This window comes from Heterodontus francisci, chromosome 4, assembly GCF_036365525.1.
Source record: "Heterodontus francisci isolate sHetFra1 chromosome 4, sHetFra1.hap1, whole genome shotgun sequence".
NCBI lineage: Eukaryota > Metazoa > Chordata > Chondrichthyes > Heterodontiformes > Heterodontidae > Heterodontus > Heterodontus francisci.
In genome coordinates this window covers 17617841-17639748 of record NC_090374.1, presented here as the reverse complement: position 1 = coordinate 17639748, position 21908 = coordinate 17617841, and the positions used below count along the sequence as shown (strand labels likewise).

Sequence of the window (21908 nt, the reverse complement as noted above, 5' to 3'; positions counted from 1 at the left end):
GCTCAGGGGAGCTCTCCCCAGTGCCCAGTCCAATATTTATCCCTCAACCAACGTTAATAAAAACAGATTAGGTTATCAGATTGTTGTTTGTGGGAGCTTGTTGTGTGCAAAGTTTCCTGCGTTTCCTACATTACAACAGTGACTAAACGTCAAAAAAAAATACTTCATTGCATGTAAAGAACTTTGGAACATCCTGAGGTTGTGAAAGGTGGCTATATAACTGCAAGTCTTTTATCAACTTGTCGTTCACTTTTAAAGGTTGTGTATCTGAAGCCCCAAGTCTCTGCTTCTCCATTCTTTTTAAAATTTTACTGTTTACTTGTCCTCTCTTCAATCTTCCTCCTGTATATGCTTAAGAAATTCAAGGCTATAAAGGACATTTAGATTTTGAGAGAAAAAGGCAAGTCAGACATTCACCTTTCTGCCATACTACTGTATTCCATCTTTCAAAAAGAAAGACATGATTTTTTTTAATATTACTTAACAATATGTTAAAAAAGTAGCCAGTTTAGGCTTCAGTGTTAATACAATTATACACTCTATAACAGGTCGATAGTGTGAGCATTGTTCTTTTGAATTCATTCTGCAAGTATTCTTACACAAGCTGGCTACAAGTCAGAAATCAAACACAATATAGCGTAACCTTGTACACTTTAAACAGTGAATTTGTGAAGGAGTACTGGAGGCAACTGGGTTTTCACTGCCCAGTTCAATATGAGCATTCCCTTCATTCAAACCATCTCGCTGGGGGAATGCTGGAGCAACGAGGAGTAAAAATCGATGAAGTCCATTCCCTTGTCAGTAGTTGGACTGTATGTACAGTGCTGAATGCAAGACGTAAATAAAAAGTCGCGGCGGATTGATGCAAAGGAGGAAACAAACAGATTGACCTTCACCCGAGCAGAAGCTTGGGCAGAACACTAGAGCAGAACAGTCAGAGATGGAAGGTGGTTTGAGCTCCAACCCGAGCAGGTTATGACTACTGTCGAACAAGACCCACTCACAGACTACAAACACACAAGCAAACGAAAAAATAAATCAGGTAAGGAGAAAGTGAATTAACAGCCGGCCAACTTGTTCTCCAAAACTGCAAGGAAGTCATAGGAGCCATGGCGCCCTACACTTATCCCAGTGCAGAACCACACACAGCAATGGGGAGATGGGATGGTGAGGGCAGGGGAAGGATGAGGGGGATAAAAAAGCAAGGCAGTTCCAGAACAACCTGGTTAGCTCTCAGCGCAGCAGAGTACTGTATATCCGAGTGAGAATATTCAGTGGAGTCATAAGTCGGTTCCTGCAGGGAACTTTTCATCTGATCAGTGAGCAGCAAAGGTGGTTTTCTTCAGGCTGAAGTTGGACCAGTTGATGGAGAGTCTCTGTCTGGTTTGCCGGGCTGAATCTAAGCAGAACCTGGGAAGGAAAAGGAGGATGTAAAGAGTGCCAGGCAAACCCAGAGGCATCCATGATGAACAGCTGATTAATTAAATGGAAGACACCTGCTTCTGAATCGGCCATTTGGAAGCCTGTGCATTCAGCTGCCACAGCTTCGCATCCCCTCTCCTTAACTTCCTGACTCTTAGTTGGGCTACCAAGGGATACAGAGTATTGGATCAGGAAAAAAAAAGGAGGTTTATGGCAGATTCGGAGCGCTGAAAACAGCAGGGGCATTAGAGGAGTATAGAAAGTGTAGGGGGGTACTTAAGAAAGTAATTAGGAGAGCGAAGAGGGGACATGAAAAAAAATTGGCGGGCAAGATAATGGAAAATCCTAAGGCGTTTTATAAGTATGTTAAGGGCAAGAGGATAACCAGGGAAAGAGTAGGTCCATTAGGGACCAAAGTGGCAATGTGCGTGTGGAGCTGGAGGTGAGGTTTTAAATGATTACTTTTCATCTGTTTTCACTGAGGAGAACAACGATGTAGGTGTAGAGATCAGGGAGGGGGATTGTGATATACTTGAACATATTAACATTGAAAGGGAGTTTTAGCGAAAGCTGTTTTAGCGGGCTTAAAAGTGGATAAATCCTCAGGTCCAGATGAGATGTATCCCAGGCTGTTATGCGAGGTAAGGGAAGAGATAGCAGGGGCTCTGACACAAATTTTGAGATCCTCTCTGGCCACGGGAGAGGTGCCAGAGGACTGGAGGACAGCGAATGTGGTATCATTATTCAAGAAGGGTAGCAGGGATAAACCAGGTAATTACAGGCCGGGGAGTCTAAAATCAGCGGTTGGGAAACTATTGGAAAAAATTCTGAGGGGCAGGATTAATCTCCACTTGGAGAGGCAGGGAATAATCAGGGATAGTCGGCACGGTTTTGTCAGGGGGAGATCGTGTCTAACTAACTTGATTGAATTTTTCGAGGAGGTGACTAGATGTGTAGATGAGGGTAAAGCAGTTGATGTCATCAACATGGATTTCAGTAAGGCTTTTGATAAGGCCCCGCATGGGAGATTGGTTAAGAAGATAAGAGCCCATGGGATCCAGGGCAATTTGGCAAATTAGATCCAAAATTGGCTTTGTGGCAGGAAACGGAGGGTAAATGATTGAGGGTTGTTTTTGTGAGTGGAAGCCTGTGACCAGTGGTTCACCACAGGGACTGGTGCTGGAAGCTTTGCTGTTTGCAGTGTACAGTCATGATTTAGATGTGAATATAGGAGGTATGATAAGTAAGTTCGCAGATGACAGAAAAATTGGTGGTGTCGTAAATAGTGAGGAGGAAAGCCTTAGATTACAGGACGATATAGATGGGCTGGTAAGATGGACGGAGCTGTGGCAAATGGAATTTAATCCTGAGAAGTGTGAGGTGATGCATTTTGGGAGGACCAACAAGGCAAGGGAATATACAATGGATGGTAGGACCCTAGGAAGTACAGAAGGTCAGAGGGAACTTGGCGTACTTGTCCATAGATCACTGAAGGCAGCAGCACAAGTAGATAAGATGGTTAGGAAGGCATATGGGATATTTGCCTTTATTAGCCGAGGCATAGAATATAAGAGCACGGAGGTTATGATGGAGCTGTATAAAACGTTAGTTAGGCCACAGATGGAGTACTGTGTACAGTTCTGGGCACCACACTATAGGAAGGATGTGATTGCACTGGAGAGGGTACAAAGGAGATTCACCAGGATGTTGCCTGGGCTGGAGCATTTCAGCTATGAAGAGAGACTGAAAAGGCTAGGGTTGTTTGCCTTAGAACAGAGAAGGTTGAGGGGGGACATGATTGAGGTATACAAAATTATGAAGGGCATTGATAGGTTAGATAGGAAGAGGCTTTTTCCCTTAGTGGAGGGGTCAAAAATGAGGGGCATAGATTTAGAGGGGATTTGAGGAAAAACTTTTTCACCCAGAGGGTGGTTGGAATCTGGAATACACTGCTTGAAGGGGTGGTAGAGGCAGGAACCCTCACAACATTTAAGAAGTATTTAGGTGAGCACTTGAAACGCCATAGCATACAAGGCTACGGGCCAAGTGCTGGAAAATGGGACTAGAATAGTTAGGTGCTTGATGGCCGGCACAGACACGATGGGCCGAAGGGCCTGTTCTGTGCTGTATAACTCTATGACTCTACCATCCAAAGATGACCATCACACTCTGTTCCCTCACCTGTGGAAAAATGGTTTGTCATGAGCCTCAACAGTAAGTGCTGGCAAGCCATTCAATAAGGGAAGGAAGGGATATCAGATTACGCCCAATCCTGTCCCTCAACCACACCTTTCTATGAGGAATCGTGGGATAGTTATCAGGAATGTGTATACTGTCCAATTTCCTGCTCCAGGCCTAGGGAAGATGATTAGTACTTGCAACGGTACAGTGTGTAAATTCTACTGACAGCGCATACTAGGGATAAAACTGGGATCATCCTGGTCCACACAACTCAGTTATGCACTAGCTGAACCCTTTGGAAGCACCTGGTAATTTTATTTTGAAATGGAAAATTATAAAAAAAAAAGAAATGAGAGAGTCACATGTGTAAACCACTGTCTGTATCGCGAAGTTCACAGATTAACACTGTGCAGGAAGCACTGACATTATGTATGGGTTTCTTTTTAAAAAATGTTCATGGAACCGTACAAGTTTACAGCACAGAAGGAGGCCTTTCTGTCTAACGCATCTGCGCTGGCTCTTTGCTAGAGCAATCCAAATCTAATCCGTGCTCTCTCCTCGTGGCTCAGTATTCTCCTCTATTTTAACTGTTTACCCTACTCTTCTTTTAAAAGGCAGAATAGTTTCTGCCTCAACTATTCCCTATGACACAGCATTGCATGTTCTTACAATCCACTATGTAAATAAGTTGCTTTGAAACTCTCTCCTTGGTCTCAATGACGAGTTTAAATTTGATGATCCCCATCACTGACTCTATCACCACCCCAGAGGAAATAGATTTTTTTCACTCAAAGCTTTTTTCAATTTTAAATACGTCAATTAAAATCTCCTCTTGGCCTTCTCTGCACCGGTGGAGATTGTCTCAATCTCAAATCTCTTCATAACTATAGTTTCCCATCCCTGAAATCACACTAGTGAATCTACAGTGTTTGCATTCTGCTGCTTTAATGTCCTTTCTACGTGGAGTGCCCAAAAGAGTACACTGTGACCTAAATAATGCCTAGCACAAACTTATTTTATTGTATAACTGGGGTGCTGGACGAAATTGGAAAGCTCTTTCAAAGAGTTAGCAGAGGTGTGACGTGCCAAATGGCTGCCTTCTGTGCTGCAGAATTCTACGATCCCACTTGATTTTGAAGGACTTTTCCCTCTCGCCAACTTTCGCTTCACCCAATTTGAGGGCAACAAGATTTAGTTTTAGTTTAGTTTACAAGGTTACCGTGGCATGGGTCTCACTCTAATCCCTCATCCACTTGGATAATCTTTAGGTGTGAGCCAATTCAGCGAGTGTCGGCTGGCTGTTCACACGGTGTCACAGTTGAGCCAGTTCCACGTGGGACAACTACAAACACCAGTCTTTCAGTAGTTGCTGAACAGCAATCAGAACCAGGAACACTGGATTATTCCCACCCTTCCCACTACCTAAGCCCAGGTCAGCTGTGGTTCCCCATCCTCATCCCACCTGGGAACAGCAAAATCATTGTGCAAGTCGAACCAGAGATTTGCCCGCTAATTGCGACGGCCAGTATAATGTGGTAGTACTACTATAGTACTCCACTATGTAACAAGAAAGTTGCAAATCACAAATAAATGAAAGACTGCTTGCAACCCAAGTGGCTTGATTTTAACTGTAGTCAGTGCTTACCAACTGTAACATTAAAAGGTGTTATTTACTTATGTTTGTTCTAGCATTCAGTGCACCTCAACAAGGTGTGAACTAGCAAGTAATCACAGCTGTTTCTGCCTGAAATGAACACAGCGCTTAAGACGCAATAACCGGCAACTGTGGCACTGATGTTAATACAATATTTTTCTATTCATTTATGAGATGTAGACTTTGCTGCAAGGCCGGCATTTATTGCACATCCCATTGGGCTCTCGAGAAGGTGCCTTGAAGGCGAGCTGCCTTCAAAAACCGCTGCAGTCCATGTGGTGAAGGTACTTCAACAGTGCTGTTAGATAGGGAGTTTGACCCAGCAACGATGAAGCAATGGGGATATGTTGGTTATTGACTGTTTTAATGAACATTACTTTTGGCAACTGTAAGTGACTGCCTATTTATAACCTCGATGTTTAAAGTGGCTGACTATCAGTTAAGAGTCCACAGGATTGACTTTCCAATCAGCCCAGTTATTTTAAACAGGTTGATGCCAGTGTTAAAATAACACAAACTGCAAAATCTAGGCTCATATCTATATTTAGCACATTGTTGAAACACTAACAGATGAAGTGCACAGTTCTTTTCAGAAGTCTTGTTATAGAATCGTAGAAAGTTTACGGCACAGAAAGAGGCCACTTGGCCCATCATATCTGTGCCAACTCTATGAAAGAGCAACTCAGCTAGTCCTACTTCCCCGTCCTTTCCCCATAGCCCTGCAAATTTGAGGGGTTTATTCAATTCCATTTTGAAAGCCCTGGTTTAAGCTGCCTCCACCTCACCCTCAGGCAGTGCGTTCCCACTCCTGACCATTTGTCCCGTTAAAAAAAAAGTTTTCCTCATGTCACTGTTGATTCTTTTGCCAATCATTTTAAATTGGTGTCCTCTGTTCTCAGGAAAAGTATTTACCCACTCTATTTAGAACCCTCATGATTTTGAAACCAATCTTTTTAAGATTAGTTAGTAAACAATTGTTGGATGCAGTCTTGGAATACAATATTTTCACAGTATATTTCATTAGTTAAGCCCAGTTTGAAACAGAGTTGACAGACTTGCATCCAGGTTTTATCCCTTGTCAGTGTTGAGTTAGCTCTCAGAAACAATGGCAGTAGAGATATTATAATTAGCTATAGTAACTCTAGATATAGAGTCATCACGGCACAGGAGGAGCACATGCCAGATATAGGGAAGAGAGTTTTTTTCTTTTAAAAAAGCTCCCTGTTCCTACTCGTTGTTTAGTGATCTGTGTTGGCTGGTGCACATGCATATGAATGCGAGGAGAGGACTCCATGGTCGAATAGCCCACGAAAAGTCACCAAGACTGGCAAACACAAGGTTACAGCACACCCAGCCACGTGCAGAGCAATAGCACCAAGATTCACATTACCTCTTGAAGTATTCCACTTCCCGCTCAGTCTCATCCATCTCCACACTGTCCAAATCAATGTCTTTAGGTAGGAACACATCATCTATTTAAAACAAATATATAATTTGTTAATGAACTGATGCAAATTTGAGATTTCTTTCAGAACACAGTGTTTTGGGTTACAGTATTTGAGTCATTTGAGACACGATATGTGCTAATTGTAGTATAAGGTGAGGAACAGGTGACTTTGGACTTGGGTTCCCAAAGCTCTCCACCACAGGGGGATTTCCTCACTTCATTTTCCTGGGTCTGTTGGAGACTAATTGACAGAGATTGATTGCTATGATTAATCAACAACTCCATTATTGTACCACCAAGTGACACCAGACTGGTTAGATGGACCTTGTTTTTTTTCCATCTAGCAATGTTGCTCCAATTACAAACAAATATAGTTTGTATAAACTGCGACACTGCTTACGAATGTTACATTACATCTAATGAAGAGGTTGAATAATCTCTTTCGGAGCTGAGTTTCTTCCGATTGTGGTAGGCCATCTAGAATAGCTGCGCAAACAGACTCAATAAATGTATTTAAATCAGTGATGAATTCAGCAAGGTAAAGTCTTAATATAATCCATTTAGAAGCAGTATGCCTTTACCTGCTAGATGACTAACAACTACTACTATTTTATCTTTATTAGTTCATGGGATGCGAGCGTTGTTGGCGTCAGAATTCATTTCACATCCCTAAGTGCCCTTGAGAAGGTGGTGGTGAGCTGCCTTCTTGAAAACTGCAGTCCATGTGGTGTAGGTACACCCACAGTGCAGTTAGGGAGGGGGGTCCAGGATTTTGACCCAGCAACAGTGAAGGAACAGCGATACAGTTCCAAGTCAGGATGGAGTGCGGCTTGGAGGGGAACTTGCAGGTGTTTTCCTGTGTCTGCTGCCCTCGTCCTTTTAGGTGGGAGAGTTCACATGTTTGGAAAGTGCTATCAAAGGAGCCTTACTGAGTTGAAGTGCATCTTGTATATGGCACACACTGCTGCCACTGTGCGCCGACAGGAGAGTGTCATTGAGTTTTACAGCACAGAAACAGACCCTTCGGCCCAACGCGCCTGCGCCGACCAAATATCTTCAATATCGGAACCACACAGCAAACAGAGATGACTCAGGGCCGACAATTTAAGAATACAGCTTAGTTCCAGAGATTAACAGTTGAGGTAATTAATTGTATAAATTAGTGAATCTGAAATGATATTGCGCAGACCCGAGAGGCACTGAGATGACCGTGACAAAGCAACACTGATGGAAAATCTCAAAAAAAAATTGCCTTAATTGGAGACTTTAGTAAAGGATAAGAGAAAGGGGAAAAAAAAGAAAATGATGATCAAGGGCTGAATTTTAAAATCACAGAAAAGAGATGCAAACAAGCCAATTGACGAGGGTAAAACCGGATAAAAGATAAACGCTGATCACCCGATGGCTTAAAGACTAGCTCAGCCATGCAAACTAGGAAAGACCCAGTCTCGAGCTCAAAATTGGTTTGAGTATTTCTGGGCTAGGGATAGGTTATTTAGCCAATATCCCTGCTTCTGGTCATTAACCAGTGACCTTCGAGAAGCGCAGGTGTCAGGTTAGGAAATTAAGGCTTGGCTCTGATGATCTTCATGATGGCTGGAAGAGTGAAGGAACTGTTTGTGTCTGTATGTGCGTGTCTGTCTGTATGTGCGTGTGTGTGTGCATGCACCTGGAAATGATCATTGATGTATTGAGATTACGGAGGAGTGATTTAGAGTATGATTAAATGCCATGGTGGCAAGTTAATGGGCTTTAGTGTCCCAGTCCGAATAAATTTTTTAAATGATAAAAGCAGGCTCTGCAGCAATTTTATCGAGCTAGTCTCAGAGCTCCCTCTCCTGGTGGAAACTTACTGCAGGTTGACAGTCCACACAGCTCCAAAAACCGTTGATTACCAACTGCAGGCTGAGGCTTCAAGTCATTGGGTCTCTCATACGAGAAAGACAGCAAGGGAGACCACAGGAGTATGAAAAGGAGAAGGGGCGCCCAAAAAGGTGCAGGGAACACAAAAAAGGAGGGAGTAAAAGTCAGAGCACCAGACAGAGAAAGAGGGCAAAAAAGACCCCAAGGTCACAAAGGATGCAGATCAGTTTGAGGCATCAATTACAGAATTGATGTAATTGATTCCATTACAGAACAGGCAGGTAGGTAGGTGATACTGGTCTATAAAAATCTATGGGGGATCTCCTGTCTTGCTGCCTCAACTTTGATGGGAGCATGGCAAAACCCGAAGAAATGTATGCAAGGATACAGCAGAATAAATCAGTCTCTCTAAATCAGGAAGTGGCTCTCAACATGAATATTAATCCTACAATTAGCTGGTGTCAGAGGAAACAATGGATCTAGACTAATGCATCCGCCTGTCAATTAGACATGCAGTCCCAGTCCAGTCCCCTCTGACTCCCTTTGACCTTTGGATGCCAGGTTTAACTTCAGTCTAAAACAATGGGATAAAATCTGCTTCTGTGAAATGGATTTGGGCAGTCACCAGCCAGCTCCTAGGATAATGCAAAACTCTCTCCAATTCAGCACAAACTGGCAATCATGGTGTGGGAAATGGAAAAGCAGAGTATGGGACACTCTTTCAAAGTTGAGGCTGATGCAGATTTTCTCTGTAGCTGGCTGCAGAATAACTGGGAGGTTTTGTTAAAGTTTCTTCTTGGGAGTGTTGCGATGCCAGCAGGGTACTTTTCTGCCCGTTCCAGTTGCGGTCCTTGTGGCAATGGGACTCCTATAAATTATATATTTTTAAAATTTACAACTGCCTGGCTTTAGAGAATATTGAGAGTCAACCACATGATGCCAAGAATTTTTTTGCCCCAATACTAGAACCAAGGTTACCAGATTTAGTGAATTCAAATTTGACAAACTTGCTCGGTTTTGGTTTCTCAACTCAACTTCAGGGTTTCACTAACAAAACCACTGCTGCCGACTCTGAATCAGAGATGCTAGAACTGGAAAGCGTATCATTACCCAGCACCAACACCCCATAGGTTTCAACCACAAAGTAAGCAGAATTTTTTTATTCAAGGATTTCCCTCTTTGCCCCTTTTTTAAAATCTCGCTCTTCCAGATTACATGGCTGCCTGTGTGCATGCGTGCCTATCGCTGCCTGTGTGTACACCTCTGAGTATCTGCCTGTGTCTGTCTGTCTGTGCCCATCTACCTGCCTGTGTGCATGCGTGCGCACATGTCCATCTGCGTGTCTGTCAAACAGACAGACAGACAGACAGACGGTCTGCATGTGTGCAACCATCTGTCGGTGGATGTGCTCATCCGTCTGTCTGGGTGTGTGTCTCCCGGAGTCTCTGCGGGTGCGGGTGTGCGGGGGTGTGTGTGTGCGCGCGTGGGGGTGTGTGTGTGTGCGCGCGTGGGGGTGTGTGTGTGTGTGCGCGTGTGGGTGTGTGCGCGCGTGCGGGGGTGTGTGCGCGCGTGCGGGGGTGGGTGTGTACGCGTGCGGGTGTGTGCGCGCGTGCGGGGGCGGGTGTGTGCGCGCGTGCGGGGGCGGGTGTGTGCGCGCGTGCGGGGGCGGGTGTGTGCGCGCGTGCGGGGGCGGGTGTGTGCGCGCGTGCGGGGGTGGGTGTGTGCGCGCGTGCGGGGGTGGGTGTGTGCGCGCGTGCGGGGGTGGGTGCGCGCGCGTGTGCGGGGGTGTGTGTGTGCGCGCGCGTGTGTGCGGGGGTGTGTGTGCGCGCGCGTGTGGGGGTGTGTGTGCGTGCGCGCGTGTGTGCAGGGGTGGGGGTGTGCGTGTGTGTGCGGGGGTGTGTGTGTGCGCGCGCGCGCGTGTGCGGGCGTGCGTGTGCGGGCGTGCGTGTGCGGGCGTGCGTGTGCGGGCGTGCGTGTGCGGGCGTGCGTGTGCGGGCGTGCGTGTGCGGGCGTGCGTGTGCGGGCGTGCGTGTGCGGGCGTGCGTGTGCGGGCGTGCGTGTGCGGGCGTGCGTGTGCGGGCGTGCGTGTGTGTGATAGGTAGGGTGTCTAGTCAGGATGCTCCAGGCATCATGAATGTGATGCAGGCTCAATGGACATCTGGTCTTTTCCTGCCCATTAGTCATCAATGACCTTCCCTCCATCATAAGGTCAGAAGTGAAGATGTTCGCTGATTGTATGATGTTCAGTACCATTCGCAACTCCTCAGATACTGAAGTAGTCCTTATGCAGCAAGAACTGGTCAACATTCAGGCTTGGGCTGATAAGTGGCAAGTAACATTCGCATAACACAAGTGCCAGGCAATGACCATCTCAAACAAGAGAGAATCTAACCATCTCCCCTTGACATTCAATGGAATTACCATCGCTGAATCCCTCATCAACAACATTCTGGAGGTTACCATTGACTAGAAACTGAACTGGACCAACCACATAAATACTGTGGCTACAAAAGCAGGTCAGAGATTGGGAATTCTGCAGGGAGTAACCCAACTCCTCACTCCCCAGTGCCGGTCCACCATCTAAATATACACATCAGGAGTGTGATGGAATACTCTCCACTTGCCTGGATGAGTGAGGCTCCAACAACACTCAAGAAGCTCAACATTAATCAGGACAAAGCAGCCCGCTTGATCAGCACTCATCCACCACCTTCAACATTCATTCTCTCCACCACTGATGCACAATGACAGCAGTGTGTACCATCTACAAGAAGCACTACAGCAACTCACCACGCCTCCTTCGACAACACCTTCCAAACCCACGACCTCTTCCACCTAGAAGGACAAGGACAGCAGACACATTGGAACATCACAACCTGCAAGCTCCTCTCCAAGTCACACACCATCCTGACTTGGAAATATATCGCCGTTCCTTCACTGTTGCTGGATCAAAATCCGGGAACCCTCTGCCTAACAGCACTGTGGGTGTACCCGCACCAGATGGATTTCCAGTGATGTCTACATCCCATGAAAGATGTCAAGAAAACACGCTATGCCAAATGAGGATTCTGAAATCATCGGTTGGAAACCGACATTCGACTTTTAAAAAGGAGCTGGGATCCTACAGTTAACTTTCAAAAAGCTGGCAACCTAGATGGCCACCACAATTTGCACTGAAATGCCACACATTCCAGGACATTGAACCGGAGACGCATGTCTAACAAGGTTGCATCCAGGACAATGCCTCATAAATTTGGTAACAGCCAACAGTTTCCCTTCGAATGGTAAAATATTCAAAGTCATCTTGGAACATTAACATTGGAGTCATACCTCCAGGGGGTAAACAATGAATCAATGAGACTCAAGAGAGATCAAAAATACCTAGACTCAAATCTAATTAACCTGCACACGAGGACACTGGATAATCAGGTGACAGCGCGCCCCCCACCCCCCCCCCCCCCCAAGAGATCACCAGACACTTGGCTGGAGGACATTTGCATAATAAGAAACAGTGCTTGGAGAGACAAAAGAATTGTTCACTGATTTAATTAACAGAGAACGGGCTGGGCAATGGTGATCCACATCTTGTCAGGCTAAGAGACAGCATTACACCACCACCCCCTCCCCCACCCCAAACCAAAAGCTTTGAAATCCACAAACGCAGAAGTGGTTAAACCAGCTGGTCACATGACTAACCTGTTGGTCTAAACTTTTTGAACTAGACACAGGACAGTTTGGAAGTCAGACTGCAGATTGTAACTGAACCTGGAACAAGAGAGCTTCTCTGCTGGCTGGCTCTCTCTGGCTTTCTCACAAGTCTCCCGACTCACTGAAGACATGTAAACCTCAAGAGAGAAAAGATTCCTACATAGAAACAAGTTAAAGCATGCACTGGGCCCCAACGAACAGCAAGACTTACTGGCAACCAAAGTCTCCATTGAACTCAAGGGACTGTAAATAATTACCAGATATTGCCTCAAACCTTTCTCCTTAATTCTTTCTACTTTTTCTGTCTCTATCTGCATGTGTGTTTATCGAGTATGCATGCCCGCCTGGTCACTTCGCATATTCATAGTCGTTAACCGGATTAGAGTTTAAGATGAATAAACTTCCACCTTTTTTGTTTAAATCTAAGAAAACCTGTTCAATTGATTTCTTTGCCTTATAATTGGAAAACAGTGAACAAGGATTCACTAAGGGGGAACTAAAAACAGTGTTTTTAAAATTAAACCCTGTTACGGTTAGACCAGGCAAAGGCTGAAAGGGAACCCCTAGACCCCTATCTCACCTGGTTGTAACACTCTCCAGAAAGCATCACAAGTTTGAAACCTGTCTGTGACTGTGGAAGCCCCAAGTCCACCAATGCTACAGACAGAGGCACCGGGGAGGAAAGTTACCTACAACTCAGTTTCCAACAAAAACCTAAACCAGATGGGCCAGCCACAAAGTGTACTGCTAACAGCCAAAGACTTCAAGATCACAACTTCAGCCGGAAGCCAACAGAATTACCCGACCTCACAGACTGGATATTATTTTTTTACTTTTTCTGGACACTAGTCCAAACGAAACTATTTATCACTCTGTACTCTATTCGTATGTGACTGAAAATGTAGCGCAGTTTTATTATTTTTATTTAGATTGGATTTAGTTCTTTTAAAGTACAATAAACCCACCTCTTTCTTGATTAAACTCAAGAAAACCTGTCCGATTGGTTCTTCTACAATCACAACAAAGGTTAAAATACTCATTGAAGTGGTAAGCAAATCCACTGTTTTAAAAATAAACCTTGTTGCAGTCAAACAAGGAGAAGGACGAGGGGAGCCTTGTGACCCCTCCTCACCTGAGTGTAACAAAGAATTAAAAATAAATTCTTGTACATTTTGTAAAAGTCTATCAGCTGCAAAGACTGACATGTAGTGGTGGAAGTGATCAAAAGACACTTAAGCGCAATTCAGCTGACACTTTTGAATACTTCCTGACAGACAAGTTTAATGGCGTTGCCAACTATTGATCCAAGCCAAAAGACTTGCAGGTTGATAGGTAAATTGGCCATCATAAATTGTCACTAGTGTCGGTAGGTGGTAGGGAAATATAGAGACAGGTGGGGATGTTTGGTAGGAATATGGGATTAGTGTAGGATTAGTATAAATGGGTGGTTGATGTTCGGCACAGACTCGGTGGGCCGAAGGGCCTGTTTCAGTGCTGTATCTCTAATCTAATCTATCCATAGTGTTTAACAACATAATTCGTTTAGCTATCCTGGGGAAAGTTCAAGTGTGGGAATCACTTGTGTGACTGAGTATCATTACTAGCAAAGCCAATTTGTTCTAAGTATTGCTTCTTTTTATATAAAATAGAGTAAAACGTACCGATGAAGTTGTTCAGCTTGTCGCCTTTCTTCTTTTTGTTTTTCTTGGTCTTTCCTTTGGGCTGGGGTGACTCTGCAGTGTTTTTGTTAACTTGTTGCTGATCATTTGAAGGGGCAGGTTCGCTCACTGCCGGCACTTTGTCTTCCTTCACGTGGTTGAGCTTCTTCCCGTTGCCATTAACTCCTTTCTTTTCCTCCTTTCTTTGTTCCGCCACCATTTGGCACTCAGACAGCTTTGGTTTGAGTGTTCCCAGTTCTGCCTGACACTTGGCTGAGGTTTTCTGGTGCACCTCGCAGGGTCTGAAGCTCTCAGCTAGCTTCGATGGCCGTTCAGTACTCTGTTTGATCACCTGCGATTTTAACTTCTGCTTGCCGTTTACTTCATTGTGGACAACTATGGGATCTAGGCTAATGTTGGCTTCCGGCTGCTTGGCCTTTGCCTCTCGCTGAGATGCAGCCTGGAACAGTCTGGGGTCTTTGCCGTTTGCTGGCGCCTGCTGTGTCACACTAGGTTCTGGCATTGCTCTCTGCTCCTCTTTGCTGTTTGCTTGCGTGGGTGGAGAGTTGGTAGATTTTGCTACAGTGTCTGGCTGCTGGGATTTGCTGTTATCATTTACCAGATCCACAGCAGTTTCCTTTAGCCGTGCATTTTGTAGAAAACACTCGCTTTTTTGGGACTCTTTCGTTCTCTCTTTTTTCTTCTTCTTGGCTGATCTGATTTGCTGCAGCTCCTGAAGCCGTTGCAGCTCCTGTTTTAGCCGCTCTTCCTCCTCCCGCCGCCTCTGCTCCTCCAGCAGTTGTAACTGTTCTCTCTCACGGGCTTCGGCCTCAAGTCGAGCCTTCTCTTCCTGCTGGAGGAAAACAGCACTAAGTTTATTGAGCTAAAGCTTTGGTCACTATTATAAAAGATGCGTTACTCACCCAGTGAAAGTCCTTTCGGTCTTCAAATACTTTTCTCCCCCAGCTAACACAGGTCAAGAATTGGGGTCTGTAACTCAGAGGAAAAAGTGGCCCAACCTTTTCCTTCCTCCTGTGACTTATTTTTCCATGCCTCAAGCTATAACTACAACAAATGACTTATTGAGGCAGGGATGCTCAGAAACCAGTGCTGACATTAGCTTTTGGGTTTTCCATGTGATAACTGGGCAGCAAATTCTGCTGCACATGGCAAGTATATGATTTCAAGGGGTCTGCTGCATTCCATCAGGCTCAACTTGGTGACCTTTCCAGTACTTTTCATCAAGTGGATGACATGCGTTTGCACTTTTACACAGGCATGTCTTCTTATCCAATTGATACTTCACTGCTCTGAACCCTGGGGAAGAAGGAATATCAAGCACCATTCAACAGCGGTGACAGCCACTCATTCTGATTTCAAAGTGTAATCCACTCAGATGTAAAACTGTTCATCTGATTTGCAAGGGCTAATCTTTATAATATATGATGCACCCAATGTCGCTAGAAACTCCTGCTTCTCGAATTCAAAGTCTATTTGGAGTTTTCCATCTCATTATTACATAAAATGCTTCTCATAACCCAGAGACCTAAAACTAAAAAAGATTAAAGCACAAATTCGAATCCTTACGAGAAGAATCTAAAACGAATCTCACTGGCCCCAAACTCTTCCCATAGCCCTGTGTCTTCCTCTGCTTCAAACATGTATCCAAATTTCCCTTAAAATGGTGCAATGGCCTCTGATTGAACCATTCCCCTAAGTCATTCCATACTCCAACTCCCCTCTGAATAAAGAGCCTCTTGAGACAGACATTTTAGTTCAAAATTGTAACTCAATATGGAGTAAGTGGTTCTGCAAAATAAAGTATGCTGAGCAGAAACTCAACACAAGAACAGGAAATAGGAGCAGGAGTAGACCATATGGCTCATCGAGCCTGCTCCACCATTCAAAGTTGATCTTAGGATTCAACTCCACTTTCTCGTCCGCTCGCCATACCCCTTGATTCCCCGAGACACCAAAAATCTGTCTATCCCAGCCTTAAATGTATTCAATGATGGAACATCCACAACCCTCTGGGGTAGAGGATTCCAAAGATTCACAACCCTTTGAGTGAAGTAATTTCTCCTCATCTCAGTCCTAAACGATCAGCCCCTTATCCTGAGACTGTGCCCAGTGTTTTAGACCAGCGGAAATAATCTCTCAGTGCCTATGCTTTTAGAATCTTATATGTTTCAATGAGATCACCTCCCAGTCTTCTGAACTCCAGAGAATACGGGCCCAATTTACTTAGTCTGTCATCAGAGGATAACCCTCTCATCCCAGGGACCAATTTAGTGAACCTTCGCTGCACTGCCTCCAAAGCAAGTATATCCTTTCTTAAATGTGGACACCAAAACTGCACACAGTATTCCAGATGTGGTCTCACCAAAACCCTGCACAATTGTAGCAATACTTCCATATTCCTGTACTCCAATCCCCTTACAATGAAGGCCAACATGCCAATTGCCTTTCTATTTGCTTGTTGTACCTGGATGTTAACTTTCTGTATTCCTTGTGCAAGCACACCCAAGTATCTTTGATCATCGGCACTTACAAGTTGCACACCTTTTAAAAAATATTCTGCTTTTCTATTCTTATGACCAAAGTGCATAACTTCACATTTCCCTACATTATACTCCCATCTACCATCTTGCTGCCCACTCACTTAACCTGTCTATATTTCTTTGCAGCCTCCCTGTGTCCTCCCACAGCATACCTTTCCACCTCTCTTTGTACCATCAGCAAACTTAGATAATTACTCTCTGTCTCTTCATCTAAGTCACTGATATAGATTGTAAATAGCTGAGGCACCATCACTGATCCTTGCGGCACTCTACTAGTCACTGCCTGCCAACTTGAAAATGCCCGGTTCATGCCCACTTATTGCTTCCTGTCTGTTAGCCAATCCTCGATCCATCCATATTACCCCAAACTCCATGAACCTTTATCTTGACAATTAATCTTTTGTGTGGCACCTTATCAAATGCCTTTGGAAATCCAGATATACTGCATCTACTGGTTCTCCTTTATCTACCTTACTAGTTACACCCTCAAAAAACTCTAATAAGTTTGTCAAACAGGATTTCCCTTTAGTGAAACTATGTTGACTTGTTCTAAGTGCATTGTTAAGACTTCCTTAATAATAGTTTCCAGCATTTTACCAATGACTGATGTTAGGCTAACTGGCCTGTAGCTCCCTGTTTGCTCGCTCTCTCCTTTCTTGAAAAGCGGTGTAACATTTGCCAACTTCCAATCTGATGGGACCATTTCTGAGGCTAAGGAATTTTGGAAAATCATAGCTAGTGCATCCATTATATTTGTAGTTATCTTTTTTTAGAACCCTAGGATGTAGGCCATCAGGTCCTGGAGATTTGTCAGATTTTAGTCCAAGTTTCTCCAATAATTTTTCTCTGCTGATATGAACTTCCTTAATTTCCTCATTCTTTTAGCCCCCATGTTACTGCCTGTTTCTGGTATGGAACTTGCATCTTCGACTGTGAAGATAGACACAAAACATTTGTTCAATGCCTCTGCCATTTCCTCATTCCCCAGGACAAATTATGTGTCAATTCACAAGCCCTCCTGGTCTGTTTGGCTTAGCGGTTCACTGCTTTCATTAGCTCAGCCATTGAGGGAGTTAGGCCAGTTCTCGAAATTAAACTCCTGGCAACCTGCACTTTAATACACAAAAAGCAACAAATATTTATACATACTTTAAATGCATTTCTCAAAATTCCTAGAGTTCTGAATGACTAGATTGGTTGGCAAATGGACACTGATTGGTAGAGGCGTTGCCTTGGAAAATGCACCAGTTTATGGTGACTGACAGTTAACTGTCAAGCTTTGTTGGAAATTTAAACCTGGCAGCTTGACTCTGTTTGGTCAAGGCATTGCCCTGAAGAATAAACCAGCAAATGGCTGTAACTTATTTTGTTCAGCTGAAACAGGCGCAATGCGTGTACGTTCTTCCTGTCTTCAAAAAACAGGGCCCTGTGTATTAATATATGTAGCTTCCAGTATGCACAAATGTGCCACACTGCGAGCCCGACTGACAATCTTAAATTGGTTGCCAGCGTAATTCTTAGCACACTGAGGGTTATTTATCAAATGTTATCCAATCGCGTCCCTTCCTCTGTTCTTAACGGGCAAGGTACAGGCAGTACCTAATCAGCCTGTGCTTGCAAAACTCAAAACACAGATGTGATTCCGCAATTAGATAATATTGGACATCTACACACATTGCGCCGGTTTCAGCTAAACAAAATAAGTGACAGGCATTCGCTGGTTCATTCCTCAGGGCAATGCCTTGACCAATCAGCTCTCTCTTCTCATACAGTATAAATTTGTTGCTTCCCTTACATTGGTATTCTTGCGAATAGTCCTGATGTGTGCAAGATGAAAAGCTTCGACAAAATGTCCCGATTTTCAGCAATACTCAAGTTCTGTACTACAAAACAACTATTTAAATTATAAACTATAAAAAGATTGCACTATAAAAATACTGACATTTTCAAATTAAAATACAAATAGTGAGTGTTTTATCTTTATCTGGGAAGCATTTTTAAAACAAAAAAAAATTAAGAAATTGAATACCAATCTATTTCCAGTGTTTTATCTGATAGCAAGCACACCTTTTCTTGGTCAAAACTACTGCGTGAAGGTGTAGAGATATGCCACAACAGAATGGCAATCACAGTCATAAACTGGCAACTTAGTATTCAACAACTCTATACAAAGGAAACAGAAAGATTGGGGGAGCTGACTGAAAGCAAAGACAAGGAGGTGGGTTTTAGAAGACTGTTGAAGGTTAGGAGCAATGTGCCAAGCTGGAAGGGTTTGTAAGGGAATGCCAAAGTGTAGGACTGTGATGGAGTGAAAGGGAATTAAATGACAGTATGGACTCTCAGGGATGAGCGCAAGATGGGCCAGAGGGTTAAAGAAAGTTTCAGAGAAGAACAAAGCTTGGGTGCATGGGAAACTTGTTCAGAAACGACAGGCTTCACCTGAACCAGATTGGCATCTATGCCTTCACAGTAGAAAAGTGGGGTGGATTAAAACTAAAAAGATGGGAGGGGTCATAACAGGCCAAAAAGAAACAAAACTGACAACAGGAAAAAGATCAATAAAAAATATTTTGAGGCATAAAATAAAGTACTGCAGCAGTGAGTGAATATTGATATTTTTAGTTTTCAAATATATATTATGCATAAAGTGGGTGTACAAACTTAACAAAGAAGGAGGGACTTAAATCTGCATATAGACTGCAACAATCAAATTGGCAACAGTGGTCTAGAAATGAGTTTGTAGAATGCTTTTGTGACAGTTTCTCGGAGCAATACCTTGTAGAACCGACTAGGAATAATCTTAGATCTCGTAGTATATAATGAAGTAGGGTTAATAAGCAATATCAAAGTAAAAGTTCCACTGGAAAAAGATCAAAATACCACTGAATTTCATGTTAAGTTTGAAAGTGACACATTTCAATCACAAACTATAATCTTAAACTTAAATCCAGTTACAAAGGTATGAGGGGAGGGCTGGCTAAGGTTAACTGGCTACATAGACTGGAAGATATGGCGGTAAATGAACAGTGAGAAACATTTAAAGAAACAATTCAAAGGGTTCAACAGAAGCACATTCCGTTCAATAACAAAAACTCGTCAAGAAAGACCCATCTGTGGATCACTCAGGAAGTTAAGGAGAATATTAGTATAAAAAAGGCTTACAATGTTGCAAAAAAATAGTAGCAAGTCTGAGGATTGGGAGTGTTTTAAAAACCAGCAAAGGGCCACCAAAAAGTTGATAAAAAGGGAAAAATAGAATGAGAGTAAACTCGCCAGCGATATAAAAACAGATTGTAAGAGCTTTTACAAATACATAAAAAGGAAGAGAGTAGCTAAAGTAGATGCTGGTCCCTTAGAGGCAGGGACAGGAGAAATCATCATGGGGAATAAGGAAATGACAGAGGCATTGAACAAATATTTTCTGTCCGTCTTCACAGAAGAAGACACAAGTTCCATACCAGAAATAGGCAGTAATCTAGGGGCTAAAAAGAGTGAGTAAATTATGGATACTGATATCAGTCGAGAAAAAGTACTGGAGAAACCTGAGGGACTAAAATCTGATAAGACCAGGTGGCCTACATCCTAGAGTTCTAAAAGAGATAGCTGCAGAGATAGTGAATGCGCAGGCTATGATTTTCCAGAATTCCTTACATTCAGGAATCATTCCCATCAAATTTGAAGTTGGCAAGTGTTACACTGCTTTTCAAGAAAGGAGGGAGAGAGAAAACAGAGAACTACAGGCTAGTTAGCCTAACGTCAGTCATTGGGAAGATGCTGGAAACTATTATTAAACAAGTCTTAACAATGCACTTGGAAAAGCATAGTATGATTAGAACAAATCAGCATGGTTTTACTAAAGGGGGATCCTGTTTGTCACATTTATTAGAGTTTTTTGTGGATATAACTAGTAGTGTAGATAAAAGGGAACCAGTATAGTATACCTGGATTTCCAAAAGGCATTCGATAAGATGCCACATAAAAGATTAATAGGCAAGATAAGGGCTCATGGTGTTGGGGGTAATATATTATCGTGGATAGAGGATTGGTTAACAGACAGGAAGCAGAGAGTGGGCATAAATAGGGCATTTTCAAGTTGGCAGGCAGTAAATAGTGGGGTGTCGTAAGGATCAGTGCTCGAACTTCAGCTACTTACACTCTATATTAATGACTTGGATGAAGAGACAGAGTAATGTATCCAAGTTTATTGATGACACAAAGTTCGGTGGAAAGGTAAGCTGTGGGGAGGACGTAGAGATATAGACAGGCTAAGGGAGTGGGCAACAAGATGGCAAATAGAGTATAATGTAGCAGAGTGCGAAGTTTTTCACTTTGGTTGTAAAAATAGAAAAAGCAGAATATTTTTTAAAAGTGTAAAAATGGTAAGTGTTGATGTTCAGAAAGACTTGGGGGTACTCGTACAAGGAACACACAAAGTTAACATACAGGTGCAGCAGGCTATTAGGAAGGTAAATGGCATGTTGGTCTTTATTGCAAGGGGATTAAAGTACAGGGATAAAGAAGTCTTACTAAAACCGTTGAGGGCTTTGGTGAGACTGCACCTGGAATACTGTGTGCAATTTTGGTCTCCACATTTAAGATGGGATATACTCGCACTGGAGATGGTAAGCGAAGATTTACTAAATTGGTCCCTGGGATGAGGGGGCTGTCCTATGACGACAGGCTGAGTAAATTGGGCCTGTATTCTCTGGAGTTTAGTAGAATGAGAGACGATCTCATTGAGACATACAAGATTCAGAAAGGGCTTGATAGGGTAGAAGCTGAGATTGCTTCCACTGGTCAGGGAATCTAGAACACGGGGACACAGTCTCAGGATAAGGGGCCAATCATTCAGGACTGAAATGAGGAGAAACTACTACACTCAAAGGGTTGTGAATCTTTGGAATTCTCTACCCCAGAGGGTGTGGATGCTCCATTATTGAATATATTTAAGGCTTGGGTTGATAGATTTTTGGTTTCACAGGGAATCAAGGGATATGGGAAGTGGGCAGGAAAGTGGAATTGAAGCCCAAGATCAGCCATGATTGTACTGAATGGCGGAGCAGGCTTGCTGGGCCATATGGTCTACTTCTGCTCCTATTTCTTGTGCTCTTGTGATAGGCCTACAAAAACAATTGGCGTAAGAGCAATAGAAAAGGGTGAATACAGCTATAAAAGGATGAACCAAATGTGTATAAACTGAACAATAGGAAGTGAAAATGATTAAATTAACAACTACAGAACACCAATACCAGGTGAACCGGTAGATGGGGAACTGTTTGGGCAGATTAGAATGGCTGCGGAACATCAGAATGTACCAACAATGGGGAGAATGTCAATAATGCACAGGGTGAAAGGACAGCAGGGATAATCTGAAGGTGGATTGTATTGTGGATAAATGTAGGCAATGGAACTAA

General features: G+C 43.5%; 1 protein-coding gene across 2 annotated transcripts in view; it reads right to left on the bottom strand.

Annotated features, from left to right (window-relative positions):
* Positions 1-418: 418 nt before the first annotated feature.
* Positions 419-21908, bottom strand: part of fam193a (family with sequence similarity 193 member A) — a 312966-nt gene continuing 291476 nt past the window's right edge. Inside the window, exons 20-22 of one of the 2 annotated variants that reach the window (XM_068029230.1) lie at positions 13937-14786; positions 6648-6729; positions 419-1410 (exon numbers count right to left, since the gene is read on the bottom strand). In XM_068029230.1, the coding sequence (XP_067885331.1) occupies positions 1317-1410; positions 6648-6729; positions 13937-14786 (1026 nt within the window). In that variant the 3' untranslated portion in view covers positions 419-1316. The remainder of the gene's footprint in view (positions 1411-6647; positions 6730-13936; positions 14787-21908) is intronic. The other variant, XM_068029231.1, reaches the window with a different exon arrangement.